This window comes from Bombina bombina, chromosome 2 (assembly GCF_027579735.1).
Source record: "Bombina bombina isolate aBomBom1 chromosome 2, aBomBom1.pri, whole genome shotgun sequence".
Classification (NCBI taxonomy): Eukaryota; Metazoa; Chordata; class Amphibia; order Anura; family Bombinatoridae; genus Bombina; species Bombina bombina.
In genome coordinates, this window is record NC_069500.1 from 117,926,981 (window position 1) to 117,943,533 (window position 16,553).

At 36.3% G+C, this 16,553-nt stretch overlaps 1 protein-coding gene across 1 annotated transcript in view; it reads right to left on the minus strand.

The window, feature by feature from the left end:
• The window catches only part of PRKAA1 (protein kinase AMP-activated catalytic subunit alpha 1), a 144,695-nt gene extending 137,888 nt beyond the window's left edge, over positions 1–6,807 (minus strand). The window contains exon 1 of the mRNA XM_053701233.1: positions 6,649–6,807. Coding sequence (XP_053557208.1) covers positions 6,649–6,775 — 127 coding nt within the window. The 5' untranslated portion in view covers positions 6,776–6,807. The remainder of the gene's footprint in view (positions 1–6,648) is intronic.
• Between the last annotated feature and the right edge of the window lie 9,746 nt (positions 6,808–16,553).

Genomic DNA, 16,553 nt, shown 5'->3' on the forward strand with positions numbered 1-16,553 from the left:
ATACTGGGTAAAAGATTTCTACATAACCTTAAAGGGACAGTTTATCCAAAAATGTTGTCCCCTTTAATTTGTTCCAAATAATCCATTTTACCTGCTGAAGTGTATTACATTTTTTACAAGTAGCTCGTTTACACTTATTTCAGTATTTGAAATAGCCGATTTAGCCTGTGGAATCCCCACTATACTGAAAGTTTCCATACTTAAAAAAGGGACAGTATACTGTATAATTGTGTTTCCAATTCCTTTTATAACCAACTGCAGAGTATAAAAAAGTATGAAAATTTGCTTTTTAACGTTTGTGTATATGAAATAGCTGATGTGTTTTCAGGCCATAACCTAATAGAATGGGTTGAGCTTGTAGATATAATCAGATATTACTTTATCACATTGTGTACATATACATGCTTCTTTATCTTATATCTATGCATAAGCCAAAGACCAATACTTGCAGAGAACAATGACAAATTTACATTTTATTACATTATCTCTTCTATACCCCACTGGGAGTACCATTTCTTCTGCTGACTGTGTTTACACAGCTTATCTATAGCTTGGACCTAAGGCCCGAAACTTTCAGAATAGGTGGGGATACCACAGGCTAAATCAACCATTTCAAAAGCAAATATATGGGTAAAGGAAATACTTGCAAACAATTCAATACACTCCAGTAAGTAAAGGGGATCATTAGGAACAAATTAAAGTGGAGAAAGTTGAGTAAACTGTCCAGCCTATTGACAGTGTATGTAAACACAGCCAGCAGAAGAAATAACACTCCAGGTGGGGTGAAAAAAAAGATACCTAATAAAAATGTATAATTTCCCCATTGTTCTCTCTAAGTACTGAGCTTTTGCTTACAGACAAATATAAGATAAGGAAGCAATAGTGTGTACACAAAGTAATAACATAATGAGATCTTATTTTACCTGGAAGCTCAACCCATTTTAGTAGGTTGTGGTTTCAAAGCACAAAACTAGAAATTTCATATATACAAAAACCTAAAAAATACAATTTCTCATACATTCTATAATCTGCAGCTGGTATAACGAGTAATTGGAAATATATTTAAAAGGGAAAGTCTACACCTTAGTCATCTTAAAGTCTTACCTTAGATTAAAGCTGCAAATAGCCTCCTGGTAAAAAAGTTATTTTAAAACGAATATTGTTTCTGGCTACTTTGTAACAGCTGCCAAGCTCCACTCACTGATGACATCACGATCTGGGCTGCGTCTAGTCAATCTGCTGAATAGAATTGACAGTCTGTTGAATCCAACTAGTGAGCCTTTAATGCAGCCCATAGTGATATCAGTGGGCAGAGTTTGGCAGTCATTATAAAGTGGCCAGAAACAATATTCTTTATAATATACAGTATTTTTAACTGTAACTGCTGAATAATATAGAAAGGGTGCATGGGGCTATTTGCAGCTTAATCTAAGGTAAGACTAAGATAACTAAAAAGGTGTAGACTGTCCCTTTAAAAAGGGAATTTTTTTTACAGTATACTGTCCCTTTAAAGGGGCAGTATAATCCAATTTTCATATAACTGCATGTAATAGACAGTGCTACAAAGAAGCATATGCACAGAGACTGATATAAAAATCCAGGGTAAAAGCTTTTTAAATCTTACTTAGAAGCTCCCAGTTGAACAGTGTTAATGAGGTTAGGCTGGACACCCACTGAAAGGAGCCGAGAAAGCAGGAAGAGCAGACCCTTTCCCCCTGTGCATATGCAAAGACATTACACAAACAGGGGCAAGCAGGAATCTGTAGACTTGGGTCTTCATCTGCTACTTTGGGGCTTGATTAGGAGCCTGAAAATCAGCACACACAAAAAAAACAAAAACTCCCAGATGGGCTATATAAATAGATCACATACAAAACATTTATGCAAAGAAAAATAAATATATAGTGTAGTGCGTCAATAGAGATATAATGCTGGGACATTGTTACAATCTGTCATTCATTTCAGATAATGCAGTTTGTTGTTTCCATAGCACTTAACCTTACTTCAAGGTCTGGTCTCATTTAAAGGATGCTGCACAGATAAGTCGGTGCCTCTAGCAAAGCCAAACTCCAATAAAGGTCTGCTCTATACACTCAGGAAGGCCCTGCCATTATTTACATGTGATGCTCATCAGGGTGCCACTGACCCAGATACCTTCTTAGCATCACACTGGCATGTCAGGCTGGTTCTGACAAAAGCCAGTACTCAATTGTCAGTTTACGGACTTTGTGATCTGTCTATTATTGGTTCTTTCTTCACAATGGGCTTTTCTATTGCTTGTCCGCTCTCAACCGTTTTTTTGTTTGTTTGTTTTTTAAAAACTTAAACCCCCCCCCCCCCCCACATCTCCCTCGGATTTTGTGCCCCACTACACACAACCCTGAAACTCACTTTCACAGCAGAAGAGCACCAGACCCCTAAGCAGACTGACACTACAGAGACCCAGGAGGACACACTTAGCAATGCCACCAGTACCAATGCTACCCATGGATGTGACCATTTAACTACAATGACACATCTCTTCTAAGCTGTACCTGAGAACTAGGAGGCTGCTGCCCACATGACCATGGGCAAGTAAATCAAAGGCTGCAGGTTGTACGGCAGTACCATCAAGGTTCACAAATCCACATAGCTGGTACAGTTTAAGCCACCATGGGGCTTGGGTTTGCCAAGTTCATACATAATGAAGCCCAAGAAAACAATCATGGCAAAATTCAATATGCCTCCATATCTAAAGAACATTTTATTTTAACATTGCTCTGAATGTATGACAATATAGGATAGTTTAAAAATATTCGTCATATGTCCTTAAGAGGTTAATCATATGTGCATTGTGTTTATTTTGTGCATAATGTTGACGAGACTTGAAATCCAGTGTCTCTGGAATTAAAGAGCATATTTTTCCTTACTAAGCTAGCACTAGCTTATGAGAGTTAGTAGGGAGACAGATTTTATGGGATAAAGACTGGTGTAATAATAAGTCACCTAAGCTGTAACTATGTGGATAATAAAAGATATCTGATACTTGCATGTTCACTCATGAGTTATAAGTATATGCAATTCTTATTTAAGCTTTATAGTGTACTGTAGATATAACCGTTGTTTGTCTAGACTGCCTCCATTTACCTATTTCACTTGTAGCTAGTGATGCACCGAAATGAAAATTCTGGACCGAAACCGAATCCGAAAATCCGGGATGCACTTGGCCGAAATGGATACCGAAAATGTATTTATTGAAATTAATCTTTTTTATTTTTTTGCATAATTAGAGCCAATAAAAAAGCCCACCCTTTTATTGAAAGTAACACACTAAAATTGGACAAAAATATCTTAAAACAATATGGTACGCAATAATTTTACCAAGAAAAAAAAACAGGCAAAAAATAATGCCATTTTTGGCCAAAATGTTTCTGCAACCAAAATTTTGGTGCATCCCTACTTAAAACAATTATAAATATCAATATACTGTATTATTCTTCATTTAGTTCTATGTAACAGAATCATATTTAACAGTTTTTTTTACCAATTATCCAAATAAAGTATAGTCCTAGAAAACTCATTATATGCAGAACAGTAAGTCAAGTAATAAACTTAAACAGCAGCTCTAGGCTAGCATCAAAATTTGAAACATGCTATACAATAATTTTACCGAAAGTAACAGGCAAAAAAACCGAAAACCGAAATAGCGGCCGAAATTTCGGTGCATCCCTACTTGTAGCTAGTATCCTGCATTAGTCAATGACATCACATCTGTTCGTCATGTTGTATATTCTATCTTGTGGAACCGCAAGCTAAAAAAAAAGCTCATTTTAGTGCACAGAACAGATTACTTAAAAGGGACAGTCAAAACCAGAATTGTTGTTGTTTTAAAGGATAGATAATCTCTTACTCATTCCCCCGTTTTGCATAACCAACCGTTATAATACTACCCCTTTTACCTCAGTAATTACCTTGTATCAAAGCCTCTGCAGACTGCCCCCTTAATTCAGTTCTTTTGACAGACTTGCATTATAGCCAATCAGTGCTCACTCCTCGGTAAATTCATGTGCATGAGCACAATATTATCTATATCAACTAACGCACTCTAGTGGTGAAAAACTGTCAAAATACATTTAGATTAGAGGCAGTCTTCAAGGTCTAAGAAATTAGCATATGAAACTCCTAGGTTTCGCTTTCAACTAAGAATACCAAGAGAACAAAGCAAAATTGGTGATGAAAGTAAATTGGAAAGTTGTTTAAAATGATATGCTCCATTAGAATCATGATTTTTTTTTTGGACTTGACTGTTCCTTTAAGGGACAGTCTACGATTTGTTTTTATTGTTTAAAGCTATAAAACTCCTTTACTACTCACCCCCCAGCTTTGCACAACTAACATTGTTTTATTAATGAGAGGAGAGATAGTGTGCTCACTCCTTTGGAATTATGCAGGAACCAACACTAATTTACTAATATGCAAGTTTGTAAAAAGCACTAAAATAAAAGGGCCAGTCTGCAGAGGCTTAGATAGAGAGGTAAAAAGTATATTAATATAACCGTGTTGGTTATGCAAAACTGGGGAATGGGTACATTTTCATGCAGACTGTCCCTTTAGGTGGGATGCATGGGAATAGGTTTGACAGGAGACATGCATCTGATCTAAGGTCTTGGAGATGATTTTTGTTCTGCAAGTTTAATGGAAAAAATACATCAATCACAAAATAAGAAAACAAAACTGGGGGAATTTGTCAAACCCTGTTCTAGATGTACATTTTAAGGTTTTTAAAGCAGCAGTACTTATAGTAGAATAATGGAAGCTGACGGATTTGTATTTGTCTGCTGTGTAGAAATAAGAAAACAATGAAAATAGAACCAATTAAAAATGTAATTGCATTATCTGTCCTTCCTAACGTCAAAGTAATACAGCTTTAGGCACACTATAAAAATCAAACTAAACAGCTTCTCTACAGGAGAAAAAGGATTTAAGGAAAATAAGCAAGGGCTCTGCAAAATGTATAGATTTAAACAAGCATTAAAAGGGACACTGAACCCAATTTTTTTTTCTTTCGTGATTCAGATAGCTGCTTAAAATTACATGCTCTCTCTCATTTACTCCTATTATCAATTTCTCTTCGTTCTCTTGCTAGCTTTATTTGAAAAAGGCATTAAGACTTTTTTGGTTCAGAATTCCGGACAGCACTTTTTTTTTTATTGGTGGATGAATTTATCCACAAATCAGCAAGGACAACCCAGGTTGTTCACCAAAAATGGGCCAGCATCTAAACTTACATTCTTGCATTTCAAATAAAGATACCAAGAGAATGAAGAACATTTGATAATAGAAGTAAATAAGAAGAAAGAAAAAAAATTGGGTTCAGTGTCCCTTTAAATCATTTTTGAAAGTATTGAAGCAATGATTGCAACAACTGGCACTACAAAGATTTCTCAACATTTAACAGAGAAACGTATCATGCTTTGTAACAACCCAGGAAGTTTAAAAAACAAACAAAAACACAAATATTGAAAGGAAAAAAAACTAATACAAAAAGGACCACCAGACCCGTTTTCTAATAAGAGTATTCAAAGATAGAAGGTTGTTATTTTTATTCAAATGTATAAAATAAAGAATGCCATAAGTTAGGGAGACTATATTTTATTTAAAAGTATTCAAAAATAATCATGGATTAATAATTTTGCATTTAACACAAACATATATTGCAGTTCAGATATGGTCTGGGTTTTATGAGTTCAGTACAAGCCCTGAAAATCTTGATAAGAAAATATTATCAAAGACAGGAAGGGTGGAGACATGGAAGTCTTTGTTGTAAGATACATTTTAGATCAGCATTCAACAATTAAAACAATTCTAAAAAGGTGAAATATAGTTATTGGTAGGACACAAAAAGCAATTAAAGGGATATTATAGTAACAAAAATGGGGTGTAGGACATTGAGACAATTTAGTTGAGGGCAATGATTGTGCATGGGCTTATTGTTTAAATGGGCAGATTTTAAAAGCTCAGAAAAAAGGGTTTAAAACAAGAATGCAAACTTACCCCAGTTAGTTTTTTTGTTTATTTTGTTAAATTAGTATATTTCATCTCCAGATCTACTGTTGGGAGGGGTATATGTATTAGCCAGCCCATTGTCTGCAACTTTTTACTATACTAGTGGCAGACGACTGGAAATTCCTAACATCTTGTGCAAGTACATATATAGACAATATGTATATTTATATTTAATGACTCAAAGTATGTACAGAATAGCACAAATGATGCTTTAACGAAAATAAATGATATTTATTCAAGTATATACTCTGAACGGCATTGGTTTAATACTAACATAAGAAGCCATACTGCAGTACCTTTTGCCTTCTATTAGTAGAAAATACATCACATCAGATCCAATCCAATAGCCAGACACACATCACTCTTACAAACATATAACAGTGTGTGTGTGTATATATATATATATATATATATATCAGCATATACCTCTCTTTAATGCAAAGGCATCCGCTATGAAACACAACACCCCCTCCCATTTACCTGTGTGATCCGCTCTCCCCACCCACTGTCACCTATTCACCTCATACCAGAGCAGCAGCCGCTCAAACTATTTTATTCAGAATCCCTCACCACATAAAACACAACCCATCTATCTCCACTTACTTTTCACTTTGCCGAAGGTGCCAACTCCAAGCGTGTCCCCCAAAATATAGTGACCGATCTTTACCCTCCCGTCATGATGCTTCTGTTTATCCGCCGCCATCTTCTGCCATCTACTGAGTTTGCGCATAGCACGCGTTACTGTATTTCGGGAGGCCGCGCGCAAGAATACAAAGGCGCGTACACAGGAAGGGTCAAACCTTAGGAAATAAATAAATAACTCATGCGAAGGTGACGTTTACGTGCGCGCTCTTCATACTTTTAGCCAAGGTGACTGTGCAGCTAAACTAACTGAAATGGTACGCTGTAAGGGGCGGTCTTAACTAAACTAATATTATTCCCAGCAGCTTGTGGCAAATAGTAATGATGAAATATTAGGTCTGTTTGAAATAAATGCGATGTACGTGATTGCCAATGCTAAATAAATATATGTTAAAGGGGTATAAAGGTTAACATTGTAATGTGCATGGTGCATTTACATTTTAAATAAAAGCATTTTTGCAATACTTCCATTATTAAAAATGCTTCCAGTAAAAGTTATTACTGGTTTTCAGCGGAATAACCACATATGGCGTGAGTGCTCCTGCACCAGTTTTTCCTAACACTGCACTTTCTCAGAAAGGTGGCTTGTAATGTCACAGACACAATAAATGCCAGCTCTCTGAGCTTACTGGTGTATGGACCCTCACAGCATATGTGCATATGTCACTGAAAACCAATAACAAAATGCTTCTATTTAGGACTCTATCATTATTTTTTTAAATACAACTTTCAGTTCTTTCAGTTCTCCGCAGCTCGCCTTTAGAGAGTCGCACATGTGCGCTAATATTTATCATAAAACCGGTAGTATTTTAAGGCAAATTTTCAAGGTCAAGATGCGGCGGATTAATGATAAATCTGCCATTATTATTACAAATGCGCCTCATTTATCATTATAAATACTCCTAATTGTAATTTTTATTACTATTATAATTTTATTTTATTAAAATACAATTTGTTAAACTACCATTGGCCGTGTAAAACAATATTTATATAAACCTATATTACATTCAATTGTAAATAAATAAAGTAATAACTATAATTAAATGAATAATTCATATTTTTTTACTCCTGTGTAATACATCTTTTTTATTCTTTTAAGAAAGCTACAATAATACAATTAAAAATATACGGCTAGATTACGAGTTGTGCGTTAGGGTTAAAAAGCAGCGTTGAGAGGTCCCAAAGCTGCTTTTTAACGCCCGCTGGTATTACGAGTCTTGAAATAACAGGCTCACCGCTCACTTTTTTGGCCAGACTCGGAAATACCGCAAATCCACTTACGTCAATTGCGTATCCTATATTTTCAATGGGACTTGCATAACGCCGGTATTACGAGTCTAGCCAAAAGTGAGCGGTAGACCATCTCCTGTCAAGCCTGGTACTGCATTTAAAAGTCAGTAGTTAAGAGATTTACACTACAAAACCGTAGCATAAAACTCTTAACTAAAGTGCTAAAAAGTACACTAACACCCATAAACTACCTATTAACCCCTAAACGGAGGCCCTCCCACATCACAAACACTAAAATAAATTTATTAACCCCTAATCTGCAGAACCGGACATCGCCGCCACTATAATAAATATATTAACCCCTAAACCGCTGCACTCCCGCATAGCAAACACTAGTTAAATATTATTTACCCCTAATCTGCCGGCCCTAACATTGCCGACACCTACCTACATTTATTAACCCCTAATCTGCCGACCCCAACGTCGCCACCACTATATTAAATGTATTAACCCCTAAATCTAAGTCTAACCCTAACCCCCCCTAACTTGAATATAATTGAAATAAATCTAAATAAAATTACTATAATTAGCTAAATTATTCCTATTTAAAACTAAATACTTACCGATAAAATAAACCCTAAGCTAGCTACAATATAACTAATAGTTACATTGTAACTAGCTTAGGGTTTATTTTTATTTTACAGCCAAGTTTGTATTTATTTTAACTAGGTACAATCGTTATTAAATAATTATTAACTATTTAATAACTACCTAGTTAAAATAAAGACAAATTTACCTGTAAAATAAAACCTAACCTAAGTTACAATTACACCTAACACTACACTATAATTAAATTAATTACCTAAACTAAATACAATTAATTATCATTTAAAAAAAATATCTAAAGTACGAAAAAACAAACACTAAATTACAGAAAATAATAAAATAATTACAAGATTTTTAAACTAATAACACCTACTCTAATCCCCCTAACAAAATAAAAAAGCCCCCCAAAATAAAAAAAGCCCTACCCTACACTAAATTTCAAATAGCCCTTAAAAGGGCCTTTTGCGGGGCATTGCCCCAAAGTAATCAGCTATTTTACCTGTAAAAAAAAAGTACAATTCCCCCCCTAACATTAAAACCCACTACCCACACAACCAACCCTACTCTAAAACCCACCCAATCCCCCCTTAAAAAACCTAACACTAACGCCTTGAAGGTCACCCTACCGTGAGACGTCTTCACCCAACCGGGCAGAAGTGGTCCTCCAGACGGGCAGAAGTCTTCATCCAATCCGGGCAGAAGAGGTCTTCCAGACGGGCAGAAGTCTTCAGCCAGACGGCATCTTCTATCTTCATCCATCCAGCGCGGAGCGGGTCCATCTTCAAGACATCCGACGCAGAGCATTCTCTTCTTTCTTCGTCCTACGACTGAATGAAGGTTCCTTTAAATGACGTCATCCAAGATGGCGTCCCTTCAATTCCGATTGGCTGATAGAATTCTATCAGCCAATCGGAATTAAGGTAGAAAGAATCCTATTGGCTGATACAATCGGTAGGGTGATCTTCAAGGGGTTAGTGTTAGGTTTTTTTAAGGGGGAATTGGGTGGGTTTTAGAGTAGGGTTGGTTGTGTGGGTGGTGGGTTTTAATGTTGGGGGGTATTTGTAATTTTTATTTACAGGTAAAAGAGCTAATTACTTTGGGGCAATGCCCCGAAAAAGGCCCTTTTAAGGGCTATTTGTAATTAAGTGTAGGGTAGGGCTTTTTTATTTTGGGGGGTTAGAGTAGGTGTAATTAGTTTAAAAATCTTGTAATTATTTTATTATTTTCTGTAATTTAGTGGGGGGGGGTTCGTACTTAATACAATTTTTTTTTAATTGTAATTAATTGTATTTAGTTTAGTTAATTTATTTAATTATAGTGTAGTGTTAGGTGTAATTGTAACTTAGGTTAGGTTTTATTCTACAGGTATATTTGTCTTTATTTTAACTAGGTAGTTATTAAATAGTTAATAACTATTTAGTAACTTTTCTACCTAGTTAAAATAAATAAAACTTGCCTGTAATATAAAAATAAACCCTAAGTTAGATACAATGTAACTATTGGTTATATTGTAGTTAGCTTAGGGTTTATTTTATAGATAAGTATTTAGTTTTAAATAGGAATAATTTAGTGAATCGAATTAATTTTATTTAGATTTATTGTAATTATATTTAAGTTAGGGGGGTTAGGGTTAGACTTAGATTTAGGGGTTAATAACTTTATTATAGTGGTAGTGATGTTGGGGGCGGCAGATTAGTGTAGTTAGGTTGCGGTGACATTGGGTGCGGCAGATTAGGGGTTAATAAATATAATGTAGGGTTCGGCGATGTTGGGGGCAGCAGATTAGGGGTTCATAAGTATAATGTAGGTGGCGGCGGTGTCCAGAGCGGCAGATTAGGGGTTAATAATATAATGCAGGTGTCGGCGATGTCGGGGCGGCTGATTAGGGGTTAATAAGTGTAAGATTAGGGGTGTTTAGACTCGGGGTTCATGTTAGGGTGTTAGGTGTAGACATAAAAAGTATTTCCCCATAGGAATCAATGGGGCTGCGTTAGGAGCTGAACGCTGCTTTTTTGCAGGTGTTAGTTTTTTTTTCAGCCGGCTCTCCCCCATTGATCCCTATGGGGAAATCGTGCACGAGCACGTTTTACCTGCTCACCGCTACCGTAAGCAGCGCTGGTATTGAGGTGAGATGTGGAGCTAAATTTTGCTCTTCGCTCACTTTTTTGCGGTTAACGCCGGGTTTCTAAAAACCCGTAATACCAGCGCTGTCTGCAAGTGAGCGGTGAGCATAAACTGCTCGTTAGCACAGCACCCCTGTTAAAGCAAAACTCGTAATCTAGGTGATAGTTTTTAAACTATAATACCTTTATCTCCTTCCACATCCCCTGCAGACCTTTTGACTCTAATTGATATTCAAAAATGTCACTTGTGCTACCTGTCTTACATTGGTGTGATATTGCTGGCTTTACAATGATAATCTCATATTGCTTCTCAGATAGTAATCTGTGCTAATTTCCTTATCTGACAATGCCTCGAGTCCACAACGGGGTAGAAACACTCTTGGCACTCTTTGGCGTCTCCACAAAGGCATATTTCCATCATTTACGATTTTCAGGGCACCTTGCCAATGAAATTGCAGCTAAAATTAAGAAAAACTCATTCTTCTCTCAGGAAAATAAAGGAGTAAATTCAATGTTCTCCACACTGGTTATAGAGAACTTTAGCAGTCTTATTTGGAGGAGAATTGTAGGTTCTCCTAAGGCGCAAAATAATGATAAATATGAATTTCGGCGATTTGTGAGGCGCAGGGCCGTCTTTAATATTGACTGGACCCTGGGCAAAAATTTTCTTGGGCCCCCCCCCCTCCCCATACAATTTTGCTCTCCACCCCAACATCCCAAAAAACAACTAAATCAATTTATTTTATAATTGTTTTCAAAATTATTAGCCCAGTAGTGGATCATCCACTGCTGGGCTAATCATTTAAAAGAAAATGAAATAAATTGCAACATGTGAAACTGTACCTAAGCAGTATTAATAAGTAAATAAATATATAAATTCCTCCACTGTGGATTTATTTAATATTCTTTTGAATGTGATTAGCTGGTTAAAGATATTTAGGGCATCCAACAGGAGCAAAGCAAGTTAAAGACTGAGGAGGAAGCATGGAGGTGAAGACAAATATAAGTTTACTGACTGGAACAGCAGAACTGCTATGGGAAACTGTAAAATCTGAGACAGAGAGAAAACAAAAACTATAAAAATAACCTTACATTAATGTGTGAAGTATCAGCATGATACTATACATCAGCCACAGCAGCACATGTCACTTCTTTGCTAGGGACAAGTTCCCTCTCACCCTGCACTAGACAATGCTGCATGGGGAGGGGCGTATGTGCACTCACTTATTCTTCCCACTGACACCTTTCTACAAAGCACTGTTCCCCTAACAAACTTCAGTTAGTTGATCTTAGGGCCACAGTATAAAGAGCAGAGCTAAGGGGACCAGCAGACTGGATGCTGTTTTCCCAAGGCTGAATGGATACAGTGTGAGATGAGACACACAGCCTCAAGACTGAAGAGAGCAGTGTATGCAGCTGCAATGATGCTCAAATCCTCATGTGCCTGCCGCTGTAGCTTTCTGCTGCATGCTCCTACAGTCAGCCCTACCCAGAAACAATCCCCACCACCAGAGCAGTTACCTGGTAACAGTGGTAACCCCAGTAGGACCTTTTCTGATGCAGTGGGAATGGCTGGATGCCAAGTTAGGGCTTTCCATTCAGTGCTGCACAGTGCACATCTAAAACAGCACATGGCAATAGCTTGGCATGTCACATGACACCGGCACGGTCTGGCACAGTTTTTAAAAAAAAAATATATAAGCAGAGAACTTTTGACTGTGACAGTATTATGACTGAATGTGTGTGTTCCCCATGTCACATCAGCAGTCTGGTATGAACCATAAAAAAAAAAAAATTCTTTTTTTTTTTTTTTTTTAGGACTCTTGGGCCCCTCAACAGAGACTGGGCCCTGGGCAGCTGCCCTTTTTGCCCTGTGTTAAAGACGGTCCTGGTGAGGTGTATTTCTAAAAACACAACCAGAAAATGCATTTTAAATCTATATTTGGCGCACATGTGTACCTTGGCGAGAGAAAATAGAGTTGGAGAATTTTGCGGTCGTATTTGCTTAATTTTAGGCATATTTTGCATTGATAAATAGGAGAAGAAATACAATAGAGTATTTGTAGGCACAAAAGTAGGAGAATAAGAATGATAAATAGAACCCAAAAAATTGAAATGCACCCATGCACATTTCAGTTTTGACCTTTTTATCCCTTTAAAACAAAAGAGCTTTTCTAAGTACAGAAACACGGAGAAGGGACGAAGATTTTAAAAAAATGGGTAAAAATGGGTACCTTGCATTCAATCTTCAGTGTGCGGCGACAATCGCATGAAGAGGATCCTCCACACTGGATGGCTCCGTGGCCTCTGGTCCTGCTCTGGGTCCACCTCCATTCCGTGCCGTCTTTGCTCCGGATGAAGATAGAAGATGTACCCGCATTGGATGAAGATGAAGCCGCCTGGAAGAAGACCTACACTGCCGGACTTCAGAAATTGTCAGTACCTATTTTGGGGTTAGACTTAATGGGCACTAAAGAGCTGATTGCCCATACAAATGCCCCTTTAAGGGCAATGGGTAGCTTAGTTTTATTTAGATTTAGGTTTTTTTTCTTTTGGGGGGTTGGTTGGGTGGGGGGTTTACTGTTGGGGGTACTTTGTATTTTTTTAACGTAAAAGAGCTGTTTAACTTAGGGCAATGCCTTACAAAAGGCCCTTTTAAGGGCTATTGGTAGTTTATTGTTAGATTAGGGAGTGCTTTTATTTTTGGGTGGCTTTTTTGTTTTTATAAAGATTTAGGTTTAATTTTCATTATTTTGGATAATTTTGTTTATTATTTTTTGTAATCTTAGTTTATTATTTTTTTCCGTAATTTTAGAGGTTTCTTTTTTAATGTTATTTTTATTTATTTTTTTCATAGTGTTAGGATTTTTTAATTTTGTAATTTAGGTATTTTTATTTTTATAATTTTTTTTTATAGTTTAAGCTTTAGGTTTTTTTTTTTCACAGGTAAGTTTTTATTTTTTTTAAGATAGTTATATTGTAACTTTAATTTAAAGTTAAGGGGGGTGTTAGGTTTAGGGGTTAATAGTTTAATTTAGTGTTTCGCGATGTGGGGGGGTCTGCGGTTTGGGGGTTAAACAATTTATTTTAGTAGTAGCAATGTGGGTGGGCAGCAGATTAGGGGTTAATAGGTTTTATATAGTATTTGCGATGCGGGGGGTGGCTGTTTAGTGGTTAATAGGTAGTTTATGGGTGTTAGTGTACTTTTTTGTTATGAATTTTGTGAAACATTTTTGTTTTGAAAAATCCTTAACTACTGAACAAAGCCCCTGGACCTGACCACTTACCAACCGAATTTTATAAACTACTAGGTAAAGAAATAACACCCGCCATTACCAGGTTATACAATACATATTTTATTAAAGGGGATTGTAGTCTAACTACTTTACCGCTTCCTCAATCACACTTATTCTCAAGAAACATAAAGACCCAGAAGACCCCACATCTTACAGGCCAATATCCCTCGTAAATAACGATTATAAGATATTGATGACTATAATAGCAGAAATAATCTAGAAAGTTCTACATACTTTAATACATCAAGATCAGTCAGGGTTCATGATAGGCTGAAATCCAACTAGGAACATCTGCAGGGTTTTCACTGTTATAGACCACCTCTGGAATAAAATAGTTAACAAAAACAGAAATCTACAATAGACCTAGTATTATTATCGGTGGACGCTGAAAAAGCGTTCGACTCGATAACTTGGGACCACCTGTTTACAGCATTAGATGAATTTGGCTTCTTTGGGAATATATCTTCTCTCATTAGGCTTATTTAAAGTAATCCTATCTCTAATCTAATTGTGAATAACAAATTAACACCAAACATTAAACTAGAGAAAGGAACAAGACAGGGCTGACCGCTCTCACCTCTGCTTTTTAATCACTCAATTGAGCCTCTAGCGATTAAACTCAGACAAGAAATGGAGGGCATATCTTTCGGGAAAAATAAACTAGTTTTATCTCTTTTCGCAGATGATTTATTAATATTTCTCAGTGACAGAAAACAGAGCATCAAATAGTTTTTAGACATCACTGGTCAGTTAGTTCATTCTCGGGGTATAAGATCAACTCAGAGAAATCAGTAATTATGTGGATTACCACCCAGTAGGTCCCCAGGACAAGTGTATCTGGGTATTAATATTAGTAAAAATTCTAAGGACTGGTATATACAAAATTTCACATCATGCCTGGATCAATGTAACGAAAATTTTAATGCTTGGCTGCACCTCCCAATTTCAATTTCCGCGAGGATAATGCTAATTAAATCTATTATCTTTCCACGTGTTCTATATCTATTGCAGAATATACCACTGATTATAAAACAAAAAGATATTAATACATTCAATAGGATGTGCACCTTTTGTATGGCAGGTGAAGAGATCTAGATGTTCAGCAGATATACTGAGTCTCCATACTAGAGCAAGCGGCCTAACCTTACCCAATTTAAAATTATATAATCTGGTGGCATTACTAACATTTTCCCTAGATTGGATTACTGAAGGGAATTATGTCACTCATTTCCAACTAGAAACAGAAATATGCACTCCCTTTTCCTTGCAAGCTCTTCTACATTGCCCGCTGGTGAACTTGCATGGCAGTTATATTGCAAAGGAATAGGAGCTCATGTATGTGCCTCTCTATATCTGCCTATTCAAGGCAACCCTAATTTCCCACTAAGTGTACAAAATAAAGTTTTTAAGGAGTGGAAAGATAAGGGCCTTAAAAATGATACATCAAGTCTATTCAAAACATTTGAAGCAATCATAAATGAATTTGAAGTATCCAGGGTACATTTTTTTGCTTATCTTCAGGTGAGGCATTTTTTTTATAAATTCCGAGCTAACTGTGGCACTAACTAGCAGCTGGGTGATCTAGAAAAGGTTATCCAACTTTATACCAAAGGGAACACTCAAGCTCAGTGGCCTTTAATACAGCCCTTTCACACCAGGGGAAAAAACACATCCAAGTGCTACATAACAAATGGAAAAAATATTTCGCTGAACTCATAGAAGATGAGTTGACAGCCAGTTTGAACGATATTATAAAAGCTAGGCATATAATAACATGGAGAGAGTCTCATTTCAAAGTAGTTAATCAATTATTTTGCACACCGTCGAAACTCTCAATATGGTTTAAATATGACAATATATCTTGCTACAAATGTAGAGAGGTTTTGCCTTGTACCCATCATGACTTTTTGATTTATTGGAAACAGAACTTTTTTGGGAGATATGGTTGTTTATGTAACCCTTTCCTTCTAACTTTTTTTTTTAATTTTATTCTTATGTTTATGAAGTAAACATATCTGTACATATATATTTAAAATGAAAACAAACATACTTTTTTTTTAAAAAATCCATAACTACTGTTTTTTGATTGTGGAATGGATCGTGGTGGTATAAGCTATAACGCTCGCTGAATAGCCATTTTTTGAGTGTGAAATAGAGAGTTGTGGTACAGGTTAAAACGCTTGCGGTATAGCCGTACCGCCGCGACTTGTAATACGGGTGACTTGCCATTCCCCACGCAAAGGCCAATTTTTCAGCGGTATAGCCATACCGCACAACTTGTAATTTAGCTGCATGTTCATTAACATCGTACATAAACTCTGTTTGTCTCATCTGTCTAGTTCAGACTGGATCTAACTAAACCTTGATCATGGATTGGATATTTTCAAGTGTAGAAAATGAAAAAAAATATATAAAAATAAATTCCAATCCTTGATAGACAGAGAAAATGGCAAAATGACAAATTGCAAACAATAGAATATACATAAACTCAATTTTCATTTACAAAAAATAAAAAAAAAGACAAAGAATCAAGTTCCTTAATATTATGCATAAACTCTGTTTATGTAAGGTTCGGTATATCTGTAAGGTAAGGATAAATGGTTTTATTGAA